The sequence below is a fragment of the Primulina eburnea genome, chromosome 11 (genome assembly GCF_022965805.1).
Source record: "Primulina eburnea isolate SZY01 chromosome 11, ASM2296580v1, whole genome shotgun sequence".
Classification (NCBI taxonomy): Eukaryota; Viridiplantae; Streptophyta; class Magnoliopsida; order Lamiales; family Gesneriaceae; genus Primulina; species Primulina eburnea.
Genome location: NC_133111.1, coordinates 42638860 through 42663244, shown reverse-complemented (window position 1 = coordinate 42663244; position 24385 = coordinate 42638860). Strand labels below are relative to the sequence as shown.

General features: G+C 35.6%; 3 protein-coding genes across 4 annotated transcripts; 2 read left to right on the top strand and 1 right to left on the bottom strand.

Annotated features, from left to right (window-relative positions):
• The first annotated feature begins 5923 nt into the window (after positions 1 to 5923).
• Positions 5924 to 7417, top strand: LOC140806309 (uncharacterized). Of its 2 annotated transcripts, none has more exons than XM_073162891.1 (2): positions 5924 to 6251; positions 6593 to 7417. In XM_073162891.1, exon 2 carries the CDS (start codon positions 6598 to 6600, stop codon positions 7153 to 7155), a length of 558 nt encoding a protein of 185 aa, XP_073018992.1. In that variant the 5' UTR covers positions 5924 to 6251; positions 6593 to 6597; the 3' UTR covers positions 7156 to 7417. The 2 variants fall into 2 exon arrangements, with proteins under 2 accessions (XP_073018992.1, XP_073018991.1); XM_073162890.1 differs by having other exon boundaries at positions 5925 to 6349.
• Positions 7418 to 7974: 557 nt separating this feature from the next.
• Positions 7975 to 10097, bottom strand: LOC140804702 (xyloglucan O-acetyltransferase 3-like). Its single transcript, XM_073160796.1, has 3 exons — positions 9752 to 10097; positions 9404 to 9687; positions 7975 to 8806 (listed from the first exon to the last, which is right to left on the bottom strand). The coding sequence occupies exons 1-3, from the start codon at positions 9969 to 9971 to the stop codon at positions 8021 to 8023; spliced, it is 1290 nt and encodes a 429-aa protein (XP_073016897.1). The 5' UTR covers positions 9972 to 10097; the 3' UTR covers positions 7975 to 8020.
• Positions 10098 to 20272: 10175 nt separating this feature from the next.
• On the top strand, positions 20273 to 23400 carry LOC140806308 (xyloglucan glycosyltransferase 4-like). The gene is made up of 4 exons (XM_073162888.1): positions 20273 to 21343; positions 21457 to 21765; positions 22041 to 22445; positions 22541 to 23400. The coding sequence occupies exons 1-4, from the start codon at positions 20699 to 20701 to the stop codon at positions 23186 to 23188; spliced, it is 2007 nt and encodes a 668-aa protein (XP_073018989.1). The 5' UTR covers positions 20273 to 20698; the 3' UTR covers positions 23189 to 23400.
• The last annotated feature ends 985 nt before the right edge of the window (positions 23401 to 24385 follow it).

The window sequence follows — 24385 nt, the reverse complement described above, 5'->3', positions numbered from 1 at the left end:
GTCTTCTCAAGAACACATTTCTGAAAATGAATCTGACCGAAGCCTGGCCATTGTGAAATTTACAGAACGACTTCACTCAGTCAGCAATGGTGAGATAACTGAAATCTTGAAGCACAACAATGGGAAGATGCAACAAGGACTCGTTGTTAATAATAAAAGCGAGAAATCTGCACAAAAGCCACCACTGAAAGCAGAAGCTCGTGTAACTCGGATGGATACTATGCACGAGGATATCCCAATTCCAAACAAAGGAAAAGAAATAGTTTCTGAATTTGTGACTGTGGTTGAGGAGGCTGAGAAAAAAGTAATGAGTAGCTTACTGTCATGGAAGAGACGAGCAAGGGGAAGTCCAAACAGAACACGATTAGTTTCCTCTGACAACACAAAATCATTGGGGAAGAAACGGAAGGAACAAGAAGTTGTTCTTGACCTACATGCTACCGATGGTCTACGGGAAAAGAAAATGAAGATATCTGATCTAAACCAAACGGCGGTGGTTGCGATGCAACCCCGCCGACAACAATGAATTGCGTGGTTTGGAATGCCCGAGGGCTTGGGAACCAACGGGCATTCCGGGAACTCAAACGGCTTGTTGCCGAAAAGAAGCCCTCCCTCCTTTTTCTATGTGAAACTAGGAGGAGAAACGTCAATATTGCACAATGGAAGATGTTACTCGATTTTGATGGATGCTTTATAGTGGATTGTATTGGTCGTAGTGGGGGTTTGTGTCTACTCTGGAAAAAGCCGATGAATGTCTCAGTTAATTCGTTTTCTCAAGGCCACATTGATAGTACAGTAAGTGAAGGACACAAAATCTGGAGGTTTTCGGGCTTCTATGGTCATCCCGAAACTTCCCTCAGACATCAATCTTGGAAGCTCCTTAGTAGGCTTGCAGGAATTCAAGAACTCAAGAATCTGCCATGGCTAGTAGGAGGAGACTTTAACGAAATATGTTTTGACAGCGAGAAATGGGGTGGTAATCTCCGGCCTTCAACACAGATGCAAGATTTCAGGGAGGCTCTCTCGGACTGTGAGCTTCAAGATTTGCACTGTACTGGAGAAGTATTTACATGGGCCAACCGAAGATCAGGAAACCAACTAATCCTCGAGAGGCTGGACCGTTTTGTGGGGTCGATTGAATGGAGAATGCTTTACCCAACAGCGTCTGTCAATTCCCTGGAATTCTTCCACTCAGACCATAGACCTCTGTGTCTTCAGCTGGGTACCCAGAATATTCAAGGAACTCAAAATGCTTCCAACCGAAAGTTCACCCCCCGTTTTGAGGCTGCTTGGTTGCGTGAACCAGAGTGCATGGACAAAGTACTAGAGGGATGGCGCCCTTATGATACTCAGTTGAGCCTCATGGACAGAAACCGGGACTGTTTAGAAACTCTCCATCATTGGGCTGAGCATAAACTTCGTGTGCTGCCTAAGAAAATTAAAGAAAAGAGATCAAAGCTCAACGCTCTAAAGCGCCAAGCGAACTGGCCCCATTCCATGCAGCAGGTTTATAATCTTGAGACTGAATTAGAGAAGCTTTGTACGCAGGAAGAGGAATATTGGCGGCAACGGAGCCGTGTAGATTGGCTTCAAGGGGGTGATAGAAATTCCAAGTTCTTCCACTCGAGAGCTTCCTCTAGAAAGCAGATTAATGCTATAAGAGGGCTGGTCACTTCACATGGTGATCTCTGCACGGAACCCGAGGGTATAGCTGAGGTGGTTGTTGATTATTTTACCAATCTTTTTGAAACTGATGATCCCTCCCCTGTAGACATGCTTCCTGTTATTGATTGTGTAGATGCTAAAGTCTCTTACCAGATGAATACATTACTTTGTGTCCCATTCATACCGGGCGAGGTGAAGAAAGCGCTCTTTGATATGCACCCAGATAAATCACCAGGCCCGGATGGCATGTCTGCCCTTTTCTACCAGAAGTGTTGGCACCTTATTGGGGGAGAGGTGACCTCGGCTGTCTTGGATGTCCTTAACAATGGAGCTCCTCTTGAATCTTGGAATAAAACAATTATTACTCTCATCCCAAAAGTTAAAGAGCCTCTCCTAGTGAAAGAGTTTAGACCTATCAGCTTGTGTAACGTATGCTATAAAATAGTTGCCAAAGCGTTGACTAATCGGCTGAAATTTGTCATGAACCACATTATTGACGAATCCCAAAGCGCTTTTATCCCAGGAAGACTGATCTCAGACAATATAATGGTAGGGTTTGAAGTGATCCATTGGATGCGGAGTAGGAAAGTGGGTAAATGTGGGTATGCTGCAATGAAGCTTGATATGAGCAAGGCGTACGATAGGGTTGAATGGTGTTTCCTTGAAGCAATGATGGTTAAGATGGGATTCGCCTTGACATGGATCGAGAAGATTATGCGGTGTATCACATCTGTCTCTTACACATTCCGGATAAATCAAGAAAACTATGGGAATTTGGTTCCTAAAAGAGGAATTAGACAAGGAGACCCCCTCTCTCCGTACCTATTTGTGATATGTGCTCATGGTTTCTCCTCGGTTTTGTCGTCTTTCCAAAGGCGGGATCGGTTCAAAGGAATCAGTATCGCTAGGTCAGCCCCAACATTGTCACATTTATTCTTTGCAGATGACAGCCTTGTGTTTTTTCGGGCAACGGAAGGGGACTGTACACAAGTGAAGCAGTGTATAGATCAATATACCAAGGCGTCGGGACAACTTATCAATTTTGAGAAATCGGCCATCTCTTTCAGCCCAAATACACACAATTCAGTGGTGGACCACATCAAACAAATTCTTACAATCCCAGTTGTGCAAGGACATGATATCTACCTCGGCCTACCTACTTTCTCAATCAGAAATAAAAAGATTCAGTTTGGTTACCTCCTGGAAAGAGTAGCAAGCAAAATTTCTGGATGGGGTAATAAGCTCTTCTCATGCGGAGGTAAAGAGACTCTTATAAAATCGGTGCTCCAAGCAATCCCATCTTATGCAATGTCTTGTTTCCGTATCCCGCATTCCCTATGTGCTAGCATCGAAAGAGAATGTGCTAATTTCTGGTGGGGTTCTGATGCTGGAAAAAGAAGACTTCACTGGAAAAACTGGGCATCATTGTGCAAACCAAAGTGCCAAGGTGGGATGGGTTTTAGAAAACTTGACATTTTCAATAAAGCTCTGCTTGCGAAACAAATATGGAGGATCATTCAAAACCCCCAATCGCTTGTTAGCAGAATTCTAAAGGCTCGATATTTTAAACACGGAGATGTTATGCAAGCAACCCTTGGAAGTAAGCCATCTTATATCTGGCGCTCAATCATTTGGAGCCGAAGTTTACTTGAGAAAGGCCTCCATTGGAAGGTGGGGGATGGAAAATCAATCAAAACTTTTCACGATAAATGGGTGCCGAGTTTCCAGAATCGCCTTGTCAACCATGGATCCCCGGAGTTGAACTCTCTTACTGTAAGCAGCCTTATAAAAAATGGAACCTGGGATCGAGAGATGGTACAGAAAGTCTTCTTGCCTTATGTCGCAAACGAGGTGCTATGTATCCCAATACCGCATGCACACACCCCCGACTCCAGATTCTGGATTTATGACGCTAAAGGAAAGTTTTCTGTCCGGGAAGGCTATAGGGCAGGAATTGGACTTCACACTCCTCCGGAAAACCAAGCGGATTTCGCTAACATAAGTTGGTGGAGGTTCATATGGACGCTAACTATTCCGCCGAAAATTCGAGTATTTTGGTGGAGGCTTTCGCATGACATTATACCAACAGAGATGAACTTGCGAGCACATCACGTTCCTACAGAGGGAGTGTGTCCATTGTGTGGGAGTGAATGTGATACTACAACTCACGCTCTGTTCTTCTGTCGAGCAATCCAAGGGTGTTGGAAGGGCCAAATGTTTAAGAAACTCTTACGACAAGTTCGACATCTGCCGACCTTGGAAATTGGACTATGGATGATGCAGCAGTTAAGCAAAACTGAGTTTGAAAGTTTTGCATGTAGGACTTGGAGCGCCTGGTATGGCCGAAACAAAGCAGTACACAACACTGAGGACAAATGTATCTCCCTGCCTAAGCAATGGGATGATCGTTACATTGAGGAGTATAGAGCAGCGTTGGTACACTGTCAAATTGATAAACAGGGAAAGGGTGTGGATTCGGATAGGATATGGATTCCACCACCAGACGGCAGTCTCCGGCTCGATGTGGATGCGGCTATCAATGATCAACAAAACGTCTATGGTGTGGCCGGTGTTCTCCGGAATACAGATGGAAACCTAGTGTTTGCCTTTGGTCAGAAGATTTTGAAACCTCTATCTGTGCTGCACGCAGAACTCTTGGCCATAAAGCTTGGGGCCCAACTTGTTCATGGGAAAGGCTTTCACCGGGTACAAATTTTTTCGGATTCACAGATGGCAGTAAAAACAATCATGGACCCATCATCTGACCTTGGATATAATGGCACATGTGCTCAAGAGATTAAGGAGCTAATTAGAGAGCCGGAAATTGTAGAAATCAAGCACGCTAGACGCTCGGCGAACGTGGTAGCTCACACTTTAGCTCATTTTGTTTTTTCCTCTCCTACACCTTTTTGTTGGGTGAACGGGGATTTTCCTGCTTGGTTGGTTAATCTTGTATCTCCGAACTCTTTTCATTGATAATAAAGATACGAGTTTACCGGTCAAAAAAAAAATAAATAAAAATAAATATTTCTTTATCTTTATAAATTAATTTAAATAAATTATAAAATATTTTTTAACAATTAATAATAAATATTAATAAAAACAAATAATTAATCCAATTGATAATGTATGTACGAGAATATTTACGTCCTTGTAGCTAGTTATTTATTATAGATGATGATGATGAGTTATTTAATTATTTTAGAAAGAGACAAAAATTTATGTGAGACGGTCTCGCGGGTCGTATTTGTGAGACAGATCTCTTATTTGGGTCGTCTATAAAAAAATATTATTTTTTATGCTAAAAGTATTATTTTTTATTGTGAATATCCGTAGGATTGACCCGTCTCACCGATTAAGATCCGTGAGACGGTCTCACATGAGACCCACTCATAGAAAAAATGGATATCAAACGAGTGGAGCCAAATTTTTAACTTTTTAAATTCAAATTTTTTTTGAAAAACATTTTAACTCAATTTTACCCTTTATGATTCAGAATTTGTTTTGATAATATTAAAAATACAACAAATATAGCATACATTAATTTTTATAATTATTATATCGTGATATATTTTCTATTATTTTATGAATTTTTTTATTTAATTTTCAAAATTAATTTTTTGTATCGAACTTTTTTGTTGTACAAATATTATTTTACGTATAGCATGACTCAAAAAAATTGTATGTATTTCAAATTTAACATTTTCATGTTATATAAGTAATTCGAAAATTTTAAAATGAGCATCGATTATATTTCATTTAAATTCATTAGTTTTTAGATATTTTGATGGTAAATTATATATCATATTCAGGGTTAATGAGATCCTACCTATGTGGGCATTGCCCCCATGAGAGGATGGATGGCCAAGATCTTGCCAAACATACAATTTCAAAAAAAAATTGTGGGTCCTACATATGCATGGACAAATCTTGACCATCTATCCTATCATGGGGGCAATGCCCACATAGGTAGGATGAAATAAACCCATATTCAGATGGAAAGCCGAAATTTTATTTAAAAAATTTTAAAGTCTAAATATATAATTATTATAAATATTCAAAGTAGTATTTTTTTAACCTTGATCTAACTTCTTGTTTTTTTTTTTAAAAAAATATCTCTTCGAATATATTTAAAACATGTTATTTTCTTAGAACAATTCCATTTAAAGCGATGGATTGGGTTAGAAGCTCGCCGGTTGTCGTCTCCCACTTCTGCAAGTCTTCCCATCAGGTTCAAGAAAATTAATTATCCTAATAAGTGATAATATCAGAAATTGACCTGTATTTTTTTTCTTAAAATTGAGTAAACCCAGAAATTTCTTCTGTGTAAACGGTGAACTTCAATAAAGAAATCACTTTCCTTGTGAAGGGCCCTTTTTCTTGAACTCTTTATTCCTTGCGTCCCTTTCGGAATTGAAACTCTAACGTCTAACCGGAGTGGTTTTCAAGTGCCCTTTCCTCCTCCGTATCTTATTTCCATTATGTTTTTGTTAGTATTTCGCTTTTGGCAACTCTAAGCTTCTGAAGTGACCGAAATGGTTTCTTTTTTTGGCTATCCTGCCTCACTTGTCTCCTATTTGAGCTGGGTATGGCTATTTAGCTAATTTGATCGAAAGCTCGGTTCTTCGGAGTTTTGGCTCGACTTTGAATTCTGGGTTGTCTTGGGATTGTTTAAAGATTGAAGGTTTGTGGGATTGCTAAGGATTTTTGTTCTGCAAACTTTAGATGGTTACATCTTAGTTCTTGCTGTTGCGTGTGGATTTTATGCTTATTTCTCACCGTTTTAGTGCAGCATTTGTTTTTATTTTGGTTGGATTTGGAGGTTTCTTTATTCAACATGTTCTTGCTTGTTTCTTGATTTTTTTGATTTCGGATTCGTGATTTTCTTGATTCTCTACTTGTTTTTTTTTTAAAATGCCCAACTTAGAGACAATGTCACAAGGCTACTCGATTGAGCTATACTTTGATCCTGCACTTGAGAATCAGGTTTTAAAGGCGTGGAATGTGTTGGCTCGACGGCAGATAAGCACTCATCTGATCGAGATCGAATCAAGGCCTCACATTACCTTGTTTTCGAGCCCTTTTGTTGACATTGCTAAACTTGAGAATGTGCTGAGAAATTTTTGTCTGAAGCAAGAACCTCTGTCTCTGTCCTTCTCTTCAGTTGGAAGCCTCCCAATCGAAAACAACGTGCTGTTCCTTGGAGCAACTCCTACTTTGTCTCTTCTTCAATTTCACTCACAGTTGTGTGACTCCCTGAAAAAAGAAGGCATTGAACTTGGTGCGGAGTACCGTCCGGATACGTGGATTCCTTACTGCTCGGTGGCTGAAGAAGTGCCAAAGACGCGTGTCGCTGAGGCGTTTACGATTTTACGTGAGTTGAAATTGCCAGTTAGTGGGTACGGGATGGATATGTCGTTGGTCGAGCATCCACCTGTTCGTGAGCTCTTCTCCTTTTCGTTGGGTATGCTTCAGATAAGTGAGATCTAAGGCAAGCCCCTCTGGTGATGTTTGGCCGGGGCATGTTCTTTTGATATTTATACATGTATGCTTATAAAAACTGGTTTTTAGATTGTAAGGCTGGAGATTATAAGTGAGATCTAAGTTTATAAAAATTGTTTATATTTGTTCTGTATGTGTTTGTGTCCTAAAGAAATGTGTAAATATATGATTCTAGATTCTTTCTGAGTTGTCTTAATCCTGGAGATCGATGGCTTATTATACTGGATTGTGTGGAAGCAGATATTTTTATGCCCTTTTTGGTTTGGTGGAGCAAGATATTTGTTTTCTTTATGGAATGTTTCTGCTGGAACATTTATCATCTGCATGAAAATGCTGACAACAGTACATTGTGTAATCTGCCAAGGCATTTGATACCAATTCAGACGTGTTTTGATGGTTTTCTATTTTGTAATCTTTTGTGCTCGTTTTAGTTTCATGCCACTGTTTTCTTTGCTTCTTTTGCCGATGGATCCAAGGGAATTCTGTTTTGTTGAATCAAGAAACCATATGGGGTACCATGACTTTAACATTTGAAGTTCGGTTCATCTCATTAACCGAAGCTCGTTACAAAGTATATGTTAGTGTAATTCTTGGAAAAAGAATGTGGTTTTACTTGTTTCTTGATTTTCTTTTGTATTCCTCATTATTTTGTATGCCCCTCGGACTAGTCCTAGTGGAGTTCTCAGTGTTTGTAGCAGTTTTTCTCTCCTTATTGTTCAAATTTTGAGTTGTATTATTGTCATTAGCTATATCTTTTGCATGTAACAGAAAATACATGCTAATTTAATTCAAATGGAATATTGTACCACAGAGGACTACTTGTTTTTATCTCGTGTGAAACAATCGATGGGTTTCACCTATAGAAATCAAAATTGTGATTCCATTTCTTGATCATAATTTCCATCATAAGCTGATTCCAGGTATCAATAGGGCCTGGTAGACACCAATGGATACAATCACTGTAACCTTTCATCCACTGGTTTCCCCAGTGGACACCAGGGTGCCCGTCGGACCTCATAGACATCATCTCTGTCACATCGAGGACCTCGAAAACATTCCCATGTCCTTCCTCTGCTTCTCTCGCAAGTTCAACTTCTTCCACTTGAATTTTGCGATAATCGAAATCGGCTCGGCCCATGTCAATCTCTTCCTTCCCTAAGGGCCTGGTCTTATTGCACCCACCTCCTTCGTTCCACGCTCCATTCTCGAAATGAGACGGAGAATACGTCCTCAACAGACTAAATATCTTCCTGCAATTTTTGCAGCTGTGCACCTTCTTAAACGCAGCCCGGAACACCTTCCTTATGGCTAGACCTGGTCCGAGGTCCGTTACATTCTGTGTCTGGCAGTAAACGCAGCCAATGAGATCGCCGCCCTCATACAGATAGTTCGGCCTGAAAAACCAGTGGGCGTCGGAGAAAACTGCATAGTCGATTTCCGGTAGCTTTTCTGACCAGTTGGTATCGATTTTGTCAAGATGCAAATCGAAACCGCCCGTGGCAGAGCCGTTGACTACTCGCTCGGAGGCGGATACTAGGAATTGAGACCAGAGTGCCATTAGAGTGAAATTGTGTTCCTGGAATTCCCATATAGGGAATCGGTCATCTGGATCTTTGTGTTTAGGTTTCGGAGTCTCTGCCTGCATGATTTCAACGTCTTGATTTAGAAATTAAATGCATGCATGTTTTAATGCAAAAAATCAAACTCTTCTTTTTCATAACTACTACTTGATACTCGACTTCTTATATTTTACATTTAATAAATAAATTAGCACTTCCAATTTTCAATATTTTGATGATATTTACTCAAAAATCTATGCGATAAAGTTGAATTAGTTCGTTTTATAAATATGGAATAATACCAATCAAAAGTAAAAATGTCCAAGTATTTCAATAGAATTACGAATCGAGGGATGACAAATGGCGACACAAAATTTTTTTTTTTAAAAAAAGTGACGATTCAGAATCCGTACATGCACAGATTAGCATCCACCGCAGAAGAATCTATTCTTTAAATAAAGGCATAGTTTTTTAGGTAAAATTAAATGTTGATTTATTCCATTAGGTTCCATAAACGATGCAAAATCATTAATTTAATTCAGTGACAGCCCATTTATGCAAGCATCTTCTTGCTTTTTTTAGTCATCAAAATGACTTTATGGTCACCCACTAATTCACTTTGGGAAACAATTTTTAATGCATTTTGACTACAGAATCCAAGAATCATCAGAACTAACCGTGGACAAGAGACATAGCAGCGACTCCATTTGGTTTCGGGCAACCGAATCCCCGATGAAAGCCATTGTCTTTCCTCGAACAATCCTTAGAAAACTTTCTGGTTCGAAACGAGGTAGTTCGCATCTGTCTGGTTTCCATCTCCACCGCAGGAACTCCGCGTCCCTTCTTCCGTGCATGAAACAATTCCTCGCAAATGGGATCGTCTTGCAGCTGTAGTTCGTGTACAAAGAACCAGCCGCGTCCGGAACCCATTTCCCTTTGAACAAGTCGCAGGTTTCCACATCTGCAAACCATGAAAACAAGTCAAGTTTGCGAAGAAATAGAAGGATTTGGTGGATTTCGTTTACCGTTTGGGAGTTTAGTGGAGGGGTTTGCTCGACTGTTCACCCGAATGTTGGTTGTTTTTCCGATGATTTTGGGGTAAAAAATGAGGTAAAAACTGGACAGGGCGGCTAAACAAGCTGTGTAGATCAAGAAAGAAGCTGTATGATTCGATAAGCTTAGAAATTTCCCCTTCTTGAAGAGATTGTATCTGTGCTCTTTGTTATAATATGGTGTGGACTTCATTACTCCAGCCCCTGTGTTTGTACGTTAGGGAATCGAGGAGAAGATAGAAAAGGAAGGTGGGAAAGCGGAAATGGGAAGCTTTTTCTTTGTTTAATGGGAAAAGATTATTCAGCAGACTAGTCTAAAATTAGATTTGTCCTTTTTTAAATTATTGAAGTTGGATCTGAGGGTTTGGTGTGGAAATTTGTACCTTGAGAAAAGGGAAAGCGAGAGGTCCAAGGACATATGGCACACTGCGACTTTACTTCTTGACTATAAAAAAAAAACACAACCTTCTACATTTTCGCACTATGTTTGACAAGGGATACAAGACCGACATCTAAGCTATCAAAAATTTGGGGTCTTTTAGACAATTATATTTATTGATATAACTGATTTTTAAATAAATTTTTATAATAAAAAAATTTAATCAAAAAGGGTCTTGTATCTCTCATACGCACACCGAATTCAATACAATTCAAGCAGACACGTAAATCGAGTACCCATTATCTTCCCTACATTCATTTATTTGTTCTTTTCCTAATGGAACACTGTCGTGTTGCTATGGCGTGTAAAAGCCTGATTAACGCAAAGCCCAAACAATTTTCTGTGCGTAAGGCAATTCTGAAAATATCTGTATGTAACGTAACACACCGACTGGGTGGAATTGATAAAAATTCGAGTCAAGCCACTTTAATTGGCGTGATTTAATGGATTAAAAAAAAAGACAGGCGTGACTTGTTATATTATATATTAAAATATCTCCATAATACTTACTTAAATAATAATAATAATAATAATAATAATAATAATAATAATAATAATAATAATAATAATAATAATAATAATAATAATAATAATAATAATAATAATTGGATATATTACTTATATAAAAATAATAATTAACATATTTGATTGTTATTATAATAAGAAAATAATGAAAAATTGAATATATCAGAATTTAAATCATAAAGAATGATGATTGAAACGCTTCATATTTTTAAATTAAAGTTAACACTAATAACAATATTAATAACTAATACAGGTAAAATTAAAATTAATTTATTAATACTAAAATCATAAAAAAAATAACAATTACGAAATATTAATATTCGAACTCATGATTAAATTCAAATTACGAATTTTGGTGCTAACATTTTTATAGGTATTGTGTGGGCCCTCAAATCGCAATATTATTATTAAATTATATTTATGGTAATGAAAACGTGTACAATTCGTGATTTTACAAAAGATAATAAAAATAAAAATTCAACAGAAAAATCACGGTCGTGTTGAACCAACATTTTCATTATCAATTTTTATCGTATTGAAAGTCTTGCTATGTATCTGGAATTTATAACAAATATAAATAAAATGAAGGTTAAGCATTTAAGAACTTGGTGAGACAATAAAATTGGGTCTATTTATTTATAACAAGTCATACGAACATTTAGTGCAGTAATTTAATACGAGATGATATTTATCAGAAGTAACATATATTGTTATGAAAATATATTATCAAGTGTGAGATGTAATTATTTTTCCGGACTCTAAAGTGAATATCATGGGCTAAAGAGGTGACTCCCACAACATTTGGTGTATCACTTTTTCATTACATACTCAAGTAGATCCGTACAAGCGATCATTTACGTCAGGTTGTGTCGGGTTGAACCCGAAATCAAACCCAAAAAAATTAGTTGGATTGGCTGCGGTTTGGGTCAACCAGGGCTTTATTCGATGTTTTTTTTAAATATCTTTTTATTGAATTAAAAAATATTTGTTACATTTTTTTTATTATTTATCGATATCATAAATTTTCATCATATAACATTTATTTTATAAAATATTGATTTTTTAAACGATTATTAATTTTTGTATTAAATATATTTTAAATTTTTTACAAGTTGACTTTATATTTTATGAATTTTTGTAAAGTAATTAATAGTTTAGTGCTCTTAAATTTGAATATTTGAACCTACAACCACTATTATCACATATTTAGGCAATATTTTGTTATCACGTATTTAAATTAAAATATTTATTATGTGTTTTGAATTTTTATTTAATTATTTTTTAAATAATAAAATAAATGTTTGCATAATTACATATTAAAAAAAGCATTTTTTTAAAAAAAAAACCTTTTCGGATTGGTCGGGTTAGCCAAGATGATTCGGGTTTAGGTTTGAATTGAGAAATTTTTTATAATATCTATGTATCAATCTTACTTAACTCATCCGAATTGACACTCTTTATTCCAAATCTCATTCTCTATGATTTAATTTTTGATATATTAAATTTGTCATTGTTGTTGTTATTATTATTATAAAATATATTAATTATTATTTTTATATAAGTATATATCAAAAGATTATAATTATTATTATTTAAGTAAGTAAAAGAGCTATTTTTCTATATATAATATAACAAGTCACACCTTTAAGTTGTTTTTTATATTTTAAATCCCCATAAAGTCCGTCAATCGAAGTCGCGTGACTATAATTTTTATCATGTCCACCCATTTGGTTTGTTAATGTTGAAATTTCCAAATTGCCCTAAATACGAAAATTGTTTTAAATTTTGCGATAAACAATGAAAATGTTTTGTAAAATACCGCTAAACTAGGAATATGTGACGCATGGTCCTTGGTTAGTTGGGGGAAGAATCCGAACGAATCGAATTTTTCGAGAAACGTATCGAGAGAAAATTTGATTTAACATCTTGCTCCCAACAAAAAAAAAAACCATATCAACATATCGATACTAAATAATTACCTCGAATTTTAGTATAAATTATTTCGTGACATTTACATTTAAGACAAGATAATTATATATACCTCTCTTTATTTATCATAATTATATATATAAAAATATCAACTATATTTAAATGTCACATTTACCATATACAATAAAAATAATAATAAATTCAATAACTTCTAAAATTATAAATTCTCATCACGATTGTATTTATCTTATATTTTACGCTATATTTTTCACTCATCCCGTCAAGTGAACAAACCGGTTCCAAATAATAAGAAAAACGCAATTCTGAGACGGAAATAGCAACCGGTTTAAAAAATATTGGTCCCTAATGTCGACAATTCGAAGTCCCTTGGAGCACTTGAACTTGTATTTATCAGTTGCATTCATATGTTCCCAGTTCTTGATTCTGCGTCTTTCTTCCCACGGAAGTGACGATACCAAAAAACTACTTTTGCTCGTTTTTTGCGGAGAAGCTGTTTTGCTTTGAATGATGGAACAAAATGGGAAAAATAAAAGTCCTTACAAACATTTAATGAACTTTTGTCTGAACGAATACAAAATTATCATGCAACTTCTCATTTGTATTCCCCGGTTGGCCTACGGCCCAACACTTTCATATATCTTTTCGATGTTGAATCCAATCGAACCTAGTTTATCGGTCGAAGAATCAGTACAAATCACTTGTTTTTCTTTTCAATTTGATCCATTTTTATAGTTCTTGTCCCATATTTTCTTTATCCGCCGGCCTTTCTCTTTGCTTCAACTTGACATATACTTTTTGAAATCTTAAACTTTTATGCTGTCGGTTTTGTTAGTTTTTATAATCCTAATATTCTTACAATTCCTACTACTCAGCAGCTAGCCATGATTTGTTCCTAATGGCACCAACGTAAAAATTCTTATTTATGTCAATTTACCCTACCTAGAATTTGTCCCTTCTTACCAAAAGATTTTGACATCTCATCTCCACTACACATTATAATCACTCAAACTTTTTTGTTCTTCTCTCTGGACTTCCAAGTTTTTCTTGTCTAATGTAAGTAATTAATTTTATTCATATTTTTAATTCTAATAATTGGTTACGGGTTTTGTTCTTGGTCACAAAATTCGTAACTTGTATATGTTAGCCTATAGTAGGGCTAGCATGTTGACAGAAACTAGACTTGGTTGTCGGTAACTTAATCTCACCTAACAGTAGATTTTCATGCAACATAAACCCCATCTTGCCGGGAAGGAGGATATACATTTAGACGCAGCCGGACCTAACGATGGAGACCCTTTATCAATTCCGATCTATATATTTCCTATGTAATTTTTGAAGATTTCAAATCACACTTTTATACAAAAGTAAAAGATCGAATATAGAAAAACTTATTAGAAATCAGGAGTGATTAATTAAACCACTATTCCACCCCGCTTCGCCGTGGATTCGAGCTTGTTCATATCAGCATAATTCTGTTCGAAAATAAAATTTCGATCATACTCGTGATTTTATTCATGCCAACTTGATTTCGATCGATACAGTTTTTATTACATTTAATATCTTCTCAAGTTTTCAGTTATATTATCTTGGCTATGTATGGCAATTCCAAATATTTTAGTATCACGACAGTCAATTTTCATAATATTTTATTATTATTATTATTATTTTTAAAAAAATTGAAATTATAGAAGCATAGCATGTGGAGCAGATGGTGTTGTAACGAGGCACTGCTTCCACAAATTAACATAGCAACGTGGTAATGAATGCTGCTTACGTATCGGTATTCAAATAAATATTTAATCGATATAATATAATATATAATTAAAAAAGGTGATTTGATATATTTTTCAATTAATAAAAACATTTAATTTTGAATCGATTCTTGATTATATAATTAAGTTCCACCAAATATATGCGTGTGTGCTAAAAGGAAACAATAGAATGTGATTGTCGAAGTATCTGTGAACATAAATAAATGCGAGTTTTTAATGTGTAATTTGATATATTTAATTAATTATAATTATATTCATAATTTGTACTTCCAAGAACTAGGAATCTCACCACGTGAGAGTTTAATTAGAGGTGTAATTAGTCTCTTACAACTGGCCAATGGAAAGGGTTATGATCTCGCTAGAATGGATGGTCCGATTCGTACCAAAAGGTTAGTTTTTCGAGAGATCCGATTCTTTGGCCAGAATTTCGAGATCCCGACCATTGATGCTAGTACATATGGGTAAAATCTAACTAGATGTTGTAGCATACTTGAATCTATTGAGAGACTCTTGTGTTTTTCGGAATCGAGCTTCTTTATCTAGACTAGACTTTATGGTATGACTGGATTTTTCAAGTATACAATTCCTATCTGCCTGGATACGTACTTATGTCTGCCAAGTTATAGTCAATTAGAGTTAATACCATAAAGCTTTGTCTGTACCAGTGACGGAGCCAGAAATATAATTCGTGAAATCGTTTCAAAAAAAACTTACTCTTATAATTTTACGACGGAGATGTCCATCGGAGCTAATTGTGTACTTCCAAGAACTAGGAATCTCACCACGTGAGAGTTTAATTAGAGATGTAATTAGTCTCTTACAACTGGCCAACGGAAAGGGTTATGATCCCGCTAGAATGGATGGTCCGATCCGTACCAAAAGGTTAGATTCTTCGAGAGATCCGATTCTTTGGACAGAATTTCGAGATCCCGACCATTGATGCTAGTACATGGGTAGAATCTAATTAACTAGATGTTGCAGCATACTTGAATCTATTGAGAGATTGTTGTGTTTTTCGGAATCGATCTTCTTTGTCTAGACCAGACTTCATGGTATAACTGGATTCTCCAAATTTTTGATATACAATTCCTATCTGCCTCGGTACGTACTTATGTCTGCCAAATTATAGTTAGTTAGAGTTAACACCATACGGCTTTGTCTATACTACACCAAAAAAATTATTTTCCGAGCACCAAGAGCGATTTTCCATACAACTTTCTGTTTATAATTAATTGGGCAAAACTTGTGTGAGACGATCTCACAGGTCGTATTTTGTGAGACGGATCTCTTATTTAGGTCATCAATGAAAAAATATTACTTTTTATTGTGAATATCGGTAGGATTGACCCGTCTCACAGGTAAAGATTCGTGAGATCGTTTCACAAAAGACATACTTTTATACTTTAGACAGAAGTCCATATGAGCTAATTGTGTACCTACACTGCTTTAACCATCTCTAGTTAGGTGATGTATCAATTATCAACACACACAAACAGATATATATTTTTTGAAAATTGTAAATATTAATTTTATACACGTGGTCTAACGTAAAAAAATACAAGGAAATTATGATAATTAATTTCAAATTACATTAAACTAAAATTAAATGCCTTAACATTCGTAAAATAAGCTTAACTGACTTTTATCACCGGCCATGATATATATTATATATATATATATATTGCTGTATATATAGACGTGTGTGTTTGTGACTGGTGCGTTAACATTGATTTTCAAAGGTCAACATCGGCATCTTATTAGAATCAGATTCCGTTGTTCTATAAATACTTATTAGTTAGCTTTCATTAGACACGTTGCTCTTCATAATTGCATTTTTTTGTTGTTCTTCCCCTTTTTTTAAAAAATATATATATTTGTAAATATAATATTTACTTTGAAAAAACGACAAACTTCAAATTCTAATAAATGATTATAAATAATTAATAATATGTTTGACTTGAATAATTAAAAGTTAAAAGATTATTATTAATTAGCAATTTACAAATTTACCCTTCAAGCATTAAAAGTATTTTCATGTTTGATTTGAAACTGTTATTTTGATTGAAAGCGAACTACTTTTCACTGTTATAATTTAACTATTTTTAAATAGATAATTGTTGTTATGATAAAAATTACGAATATCCACCTTAAAACGACATTGTCACACCCAAGGAAAACTTGTTAATTTATGTAATTATGTGTTGGAAAAAAAATTAAGAAATTAGTTATCTTTAGAAGTAAAGTGTATTAACGTAATTATCTCCATTTACAAGGATCGTCAATCAAAAATGCTACTCGTTTAGATGAATTTTGTGAGCTATAAAAATAACGAGCATGTCTCTTCTGAGACGGTCTCAGAATCTTTATCTGTGAAACGAGTCAATCCTACCGATATTCACAATAAAAAGTAATATTCTTAGCATAAAAAGTAATATTTTTTCATAGATGACCCAAGTAAGATATCCGTCTCACAAAATACGATTTGTGAGACCATCTCACATAGATTTTTGTCAAAAATAAAAGAAGTAAACACATGCCAAAATATATACATTTTTGGTAATAAAATAAGAAAACGATGAAATAGAGAACAACTGGTAATGTTGCGTTCTCCCACACGCCTTTAAGAGTTGGAAAACATGGTTATGATTATTGTCCCTTTAGACCTTATTTGAAATAAATAACATATATACATACCATTATTTCAAAATATATTTTCCCTGCAGAGTAAATATTTATGTAAAATAAATATACCTTTAATCAGTTGATTTATTTTCTTGAAAAAGGATTTACAACGAACCTAATAAATTTTTTTTTACAAAAAAAAATCCATAGATTTGAAATGAAATATAGTTTATTGTCATTTCAAATACATTTTAAAATCGAATCTGTTTATTCAAATTAAATTTATCCATCCGAACACCACCTTTGCATTTTGAGTGGTCTCATGTGAGACCGTCTCACAGATAATAATCTGTGAGACGAGTCAATCCTACTCATATTCACAATTAAAAGTAATACTCTTAGCATAAAAAATATACTTTTTCATTGATGACCTAAATAAGAGATCCGTCTCACAAATTCGACCCGTGAGACCGTCTCACACAAAATTTTGCCTTGTATTTTTAGTTTAATCAGGGTAAGAGAAGGCGTTAATGAAGTTTTCAAGGGGATGTCATGCTTAATAAATTCTATATGATTTGTGATTTTTTTTTCTGAACTATATTTTATTTTTAAATTTTTTGTTAATGTCCCAGGGATCGACTGTTTCTGTAATTTGATTACGTAATTTTGTAGTGAAACTCGGCAGGAAATCCAACATCAATATACTACAAGCTTAATAAATTATAATTATGTGAACAAAAATTAACAAATGGCCACCCTAGAAAGATTCAAATTCGACATCGTTAAAAAAAACCGAAATTTAATTTGGAACTCGAAACCTTTTTTTGCAATATTTTCTTTAATATAAATTTTGTTCTGTGCATGTTAGACATGAATTTTATTGTGGCGATGTTAACTAAAACCAGCAGACAAGAACAGTAGACTAACTTATCAGAAGCTACTGGTCTAGTAAAACTAAAGCAGTAGAAATGATAGAAATACAGAACCAGTAGAAGACGTTGCCTAACGTTACTACTTTAATTATTACCGTTAAAGTTCCTAGTACTAGTATTGATTGCAGCATTAAATACTATACGGAGTCATTTAATGCACTTTACCCAATTAAGTATAAAACAAGACTGATTGTTTTATAGCTTTTCTGCAGGAACTTCTTTTGGTAATAAATCTGATTGTATCAGTTATCTGAAGATATCATCTGATTATGAACGTTGAACTCAGTCGCTTATATATACATGGAACAAATCCTTATACGACACGACACTTCGCATAACATCATTTTTCAAGGATCAAAGCTATTTTCACTGATCAGACAACCTCGAAATTCCTTGAGTACTTAGAATTCAACACAAAGAAAAGTAGCACACGCTTCATAGCAAAATATCTGATTTTTGAAGATCATCTTGTGCTACTGATTCTTACATTCTCTACAATCTTTCAATACATAATTTATCAGAAAGAGATTGTAATCTGAAAAGAGTCTTTTCAGAACTTTGCGTGTCACATTATTTGTGATATGAGTAACTAAGAGTTTCAGTAGGCTGAGGTGTAAGTCCTTCTGAAGTGGGTGTGTATAAGAGTTGTACTGTAATATCCAAAGTCTTTTAGTTATACCTTCTGGAAACAGAAGAAGGGGAGACGTAGAAGATTTTATCTTCGAACTTCCATAAACAACTGCTGCCTGCAGTTATTATTGTTTTTCCACTACTTCATCAGATTGTTTCCGCACATATTATTGTAATCTAGGTGAAGGCGTACGCACAAGATAAACTACTATCTCTAACAGGATTTTAGTGCCTCATCGAAAGAGAAAGAAAAACGAGTAGAGTTTATTCACCCCCCTTTAAACTCAACTTTGATTCTCAACAATTGGTTAATATAAACATGTCTGTGGCAGCCAATTTTAATTAACAAACTGACCGTCCCTAGGAGTGAGCAAGATTTCGGTTAAACCGAATTAACCGATTGAACCGAGCCAATTCAGAAATTCGATTTTCAAATTAAAAAAAATCGGTTACATCGGTTAATTCGGTTCGGTTACAGTTTTCAAAATTTTGAAATTGGTTAACCGAATTAATCGATATAATAAATATTATTATTTAATAAATTTTTTTATTTATCAATTTGTATAAATACTTTAATTTTTAATTTTAAAATCGATATAATATGTATTAATTGTGTTCAAATAAAACTTATACATTTGTGATGTGTGTGATTTTATGTTTTTATTCATTTGTGTAAACTGTAGTGTTAAAAAAAATTACATATATAATTAAATTTAAATCATAAATTTTTTTTAACTAATCGGTTAATTCGGTAACCGATTTTAATTTGTTTCGTTTTTCATCGGTTATGAAAATTAATTTGGTCGGTTCGGTTATGGATAAATATTTCGATTCGGTTCGGTTATGGTTAATTTGGTTCGGTCGGTAACCGAATTGATCGAATGCTCACCCTAACCGTCTCAATGATTTCATTCTTCATACATTTTTTTTTATAAAATAAATATAAAATAATTTTCATTCCTGGGAACGAAACTTATTTTAAAGATCTTTCCAAAATAATTCATGATAAACATAATTTATTCACATTTGGTAACACATATACATTGTATGGATCAAATTACATTTTGTGTAATGTAATTTGTTAGTTTTTAATTTTTGGTTTTGTTATCTGTCATCATTAATCAATTTTCGACTTTTCTACTTGAGTGCTTACATGATATAGAACACATCAGCGATATTCGATGTCAAGTCATCAGTTTCGGCCTCACATCATCACTACGATTTAAAATATTAAAATAAAAAATATAAATTAGTAGACTAAAACCGTAAATTAAAATATAACCTGACAGAAAATTTAAAAAATGTTCAAACCAGACAAGAAGCTTTTTATCAGGGGTGGGATGATTGATCACATACAGACGATATTGGGTGTAATTTAGTTGCCCATTTACTGCATCTTCTCTCACACCGACACTTTGAATGGTCACTCTTGCCAGTTTTATATAATCCTTCTTTCAATTCACATTTTTTAATCCAACAACTGTCTTTTTATTACACATTAAAATAATTTAAAGTTTGAATATCAGAAGTTCAAAGCAATTAAAAAGTTAGAAAGAGAAGTTGGTGTGTTTTTTTTATGTCTTAAAATTATGTTTCACATTAAAGATTGGTGGATTAAAATCTAATGAATAATTTAATTTGGCGTGAGCCTTCTTCCTTGGGACACAGGAACCTGTAATTTGCATTATTTGAGATTGCATATTTATTACATATGCAACAACTTATTCTCTCTCTCTCTCTGTGTCTCTGGTTTGACTTGGGATTTGATTGCTGAGTTCGAACTGAATTTCTGGAATCTGTGCCATTCTTCTTTTCTGTTTTGAGATCCAGATTTCAGTGAAAAAACAGTTTCATTTTACATAATAACTACAAATAGTACAGCTCTGTATGTGTTTCAGTGTTTCCATATCAAGAAAATCATGACGCGACATTTTGTGAATCTCGCAGCTGAAAACTTTTAGGTGGATTCTTTGTTTCATTTCCCAAGATTTTCGTTTCTTGTTCCATTCTCTCGCATTCTTGCGATTGGGTTTCCAATTCCACGTTTCCAATGTCGCCGGGTTCTGTGGTGGTTACACTAGAGAAGCCTGAGAACATCTCCTTGATAGAGCTGAATGACGCTGCTGCTGAATCTATATTCAAGGAGAAGCAGAAGAGTGCGAGCCCGAAGCAGTTCACTTGGGTTCTTTTCTTGAAAGCGAACAGAGTTTTGGCTTGCATTCCGTGGTTAGCAGTGGGTTTGTGTTCGGTTTTCGGGTCGATCAAGAAGCGCATTGCTTCATCGGATCCGAACGAAGAGGACCCGAGGTACAGGGGAAGGAGATTGTACAGGTTTATAAAAGTGTTTCTTGCGATTTCGGTGGCGGCCCTTTTGGTTGAAACCTTTGCTTATTTCAACAAATGGGATTTGAGTAAGCTGAATCCATGGGAGGTACAGAATCTGGTGCAGTGGTGTTACGTGGCTTGGCTGAGATTCAGAGCAGATTATGTTGCGCCATTGGTTGTTACGATTTCCAAGTTTTGCATTGTTTTGTTCATCATTCAATCCTTGGATCGACTCATTCAATGTTTAGGATGGTTCTGGATTAAGTTCAGGAATTTGAAACCTGTAATAGAAGGCGAGTCTTTCGACATTGAAGACGGGGCAAGTTTCCCTATGGTTCTTGTTCAGATTCCTATGTGCAACGAAAAAGAGGTAATGGTCACTCTCCATTTTCGCCTGTCTCTGTTTTTTCTTCATTTTCTTCTGGCATGGTCCTTCAACTTTGCCATTGATGCTAATGCGGTTTCGGGTTTGTGAAATTTAAGGTATTTGATCAGTCTATTGCCGCTGCTTGCCAATTAGATTGGCCGAAGGATCGGTTTCTTGTTCAAGTGTTGGATGATTCAGATGATAAACTTTTACAGCATTTGATCAGGGAAGAAGTGTCGTCTTGGAAGGGGAAAGGAGTGAACATAGTTTACAGGCACCGATTTATTCGGACAGGCTATAAAGCCGGCAACCTTAAATCCGCAATGGCTTGTGAATATGTTAAGAACTACGAATTTGTTACCATTTTTGATGCGGACTTTCAACCCAACCCTGATTTCCTCAAACTGACCATTCCTCATTTCAAGGTAATATTATGATACTTCTGATTCAGTAGAGTAGCTCTCTTGTGAGACGGTCTCACGAATCTTTATCCGTGAGACGAGTCAATCTTACCGATATTCACAATAAAAAGTAACACTCTTAGCATAAAAAGTAATATTTTTTCTTGGATGACCCAAATAAGAGATCCGTCTCACAAAAAACGACCCATGAGACCGTCTCACACAAGTTTTTTTCGATTTAGTAACATGCCTGTTGAGTTACCATTACTGTTTTTATGAATATTTTCTTCTTATTACAGGGAAAATCTGAGGTAGGCCTTGTCCAGGCTCGCTGGTCATTTGTGAACAAAGATGAAAACTTGCTCACGAGGCTGCAGAACATCAATTTATGCTTCCATTTCGAGGTCGAACAGCAGGCTAACGGAGTTTTTCTCAACTTCTTTGGTTTTAATGGGACTGCCGGTGTTTGGAGGATTAAGGCCCTGGAGGATTCAGGTGGATGGCTCGAAAGAACAACGGTGGAGGACATGGATATAGCCGTTCGAGCCCACTTACACGGATGGAAATTCATCTTCCTCAATGATGTGAGAGTGCTTTGCGAGTTACCCGAATCGTACGAAGCCTACAAGAAGCAGCAGCACCGGTGGCATTCCGGCCCGATGCATCTCTTCAGATTATGCATTCCCGCAATCTTAACATCAAAGGTATCCATCCATCCATCCCTTCTCAAGAAACTGCACAAGTTCAAAACTTTCACTGAACACTTCATTTTTCTTAATGTTTTTTGTTGTTTCTGCAGATATCGGCATGGAAGAAAGCAAACTTGATATTCCTATTCTTTCTCCTACGAAAACTGATACTTCCCTTCTATTCATTCACACTATTCTGCATCATACTCCCACTAACAATGTTCATACCAGAAGCCCAGTTACCGGCCTGGGTTATCTGCTACGTTCCCATCGTCATGTCCATTCTCAACATCCTACCTTCCCCAAAATCTTTCCCCTTTATAATCCCATATCTGCTCTTCGAAAATACGATGTCAGTCACGAAATTCAACGCTATGGTATCCGGACTATTTCAACTCGGAAGCGCATACGAATGGGTTGTGACAAAGAAAACCGGGCGCGCATCAGAATCAGACTTGCTCTCCTTGGCCGAAATGGAGACGAAAACCTTACACGAAGAAAAGCTTCAGAGGAAGCTTTCTGAATCCGGGATCGAAATGCTCGAGAAATACAATGAGCAGAAGGATCAAAAGAGTGCCCCTGCTCCTAAAAAGAAGAACAGAATTTACAGAAAAGAACTCGCACTCGCCTTTCTTCTTCTCACTGCTGCCACAAGAAGCCTGTTATCTGCTCACGGGGTTCATTTCTACTACTTGCTGTTCCAGGGGCTGTCGTTTCTTGTCATGGGCTTGGATTTAATTGGGGAGCAAGTGATCTGAGATTCAAAATTCAGTGGCTTTAGAACACTGTATTGCATAGACTTAATGGGACATTATTAGACAGGAGTGAAGGAGATACAAGACTTGAGAGTTGGGGGATACCTAAAATAGCATCTATTCTTTGATTGTATAATTTAAATAAACCACCTCTTGTTTCAAATAAAAATATATACAATACCAAATATATTTGAACTTTTCAACGTTGTTCATCATTATATTCCTCTCTTTATTTTCGTCGAGTGATATGTTAACTAAATTATCCTTCTATGTAATTCTCAGCGTTTAATAAAATTCGACTTGTGATGAACTCAACTACCTTAGTTTTATCCTACTTTAAGTACAAAATAGCATGTTCTTTAAACAATGATTTTCTTTCCTCCAAAAAAAACCTCTCTTTCAGCATTCAATCTATGTTTCTTTCATTTTAATATAAACCTTAAGTTCGTGCAAAATCTTCTATTAGGCTTTTTTTTTTAAAAAAAAGTAGCATTGGTATTTCATTAAACCAAATCAGGAAGTACAACTTAAGAAACCAAAGTAGGAGGAGGAGAGGTTCTACCTACTAGACCGGCCATAGAAGTCTCCCTATGCTCTTGAGCATGGACAACCTGATTCACGAATTGATTTGCAAAAATATTTGAAGCATCCAATTCTGGCTTTTGCAATGCTTCAATAACAAGAAGAGCATGCTTCGACCATAACTTGCGAGATGTTCAGATTTTTCAGCCAACTAAGAGCTTCTTGTATTGCCATCGCTTCTGCATCTGTCAGTGAAAAACTTCCAAGCAGAGTACCATGAGTTGAATTAATCACGATTCCTTGGGAGTTTCTGAGAATAAAACCGTAGTCTATAAAAGAAGAATTTGGGAACACAGCTGCATCTACATTAAACTGACGGTTTTCCGCAGGTTTCTGCCAATCCCCCTTTGCAATCTGCATTGTGGTATTACGATGTCACACATGTGTTTTGGCCGCCTGCCACTGTGAAAGGAGATCCAAAGCACATAGGAAAACCAACAACACTGGTTTGCACTGTCCATTGCAAACCACATAATATTTATAAATATGATAAACAATATGCGGAAGTGGATTGAACGTTAACTCCGGCTATCAAATAATTTTGTAAGTTTTTTGTTTTTCTGTTTTCCTCCTTCTGAAGCCTTCTATGCAATCCAACAATCTCTGTAATAGTGTATT

Coding starts and splice junctions, on each gene's coding strand:
- LOC140806309 (XM_073162891.1), top strand. CDS start 6,598: ATGTCACAAGGCTACTCGATTGAGCTATACTTTGATCCTGCACTTGAG.
- LOC140804702 (XM_073160796.1), bottom strand. CDS start 9,971: ATGAAGTCCACACCATATTATAACAAAGAGCACAGATACAATCTCTTC. Junction 9,688..9,751: donor CTCCACTAAACTCCCAAACG/GTAAACGAAATC, acceptor CATGGTTTGCAG/ATGTGGAAACCTGCGACTTG. Junction 8,807..9,403: donor TGCTATGTCTCTTGTCCACG/GTTAGTTCTGAT, acceptor GAAATCATGCAG/GCAGAGACTCCGAAACCTAA.
- LOC140806308 (XM_073162888.1), top strand. CDS start 20,699: ATGTCGCCGGGTTCTGTGGTGGTTACACTAGAGAAGCCTGAGAACATC. Junction 21,344..21,456: donor CTATGTGCAACGAAAAAGAG/GTAATGGTCACT, acceptor GTGAAATTTAAG/GTATTTGATCAGTCTATTGC. Junction 22,446..22,540: donor CCGCAATCTTAACATCAAAG/GTATCCATCCAT, acceptor TTGTTTCTGCAG/ATATCGGCATGGAAGAAAGC.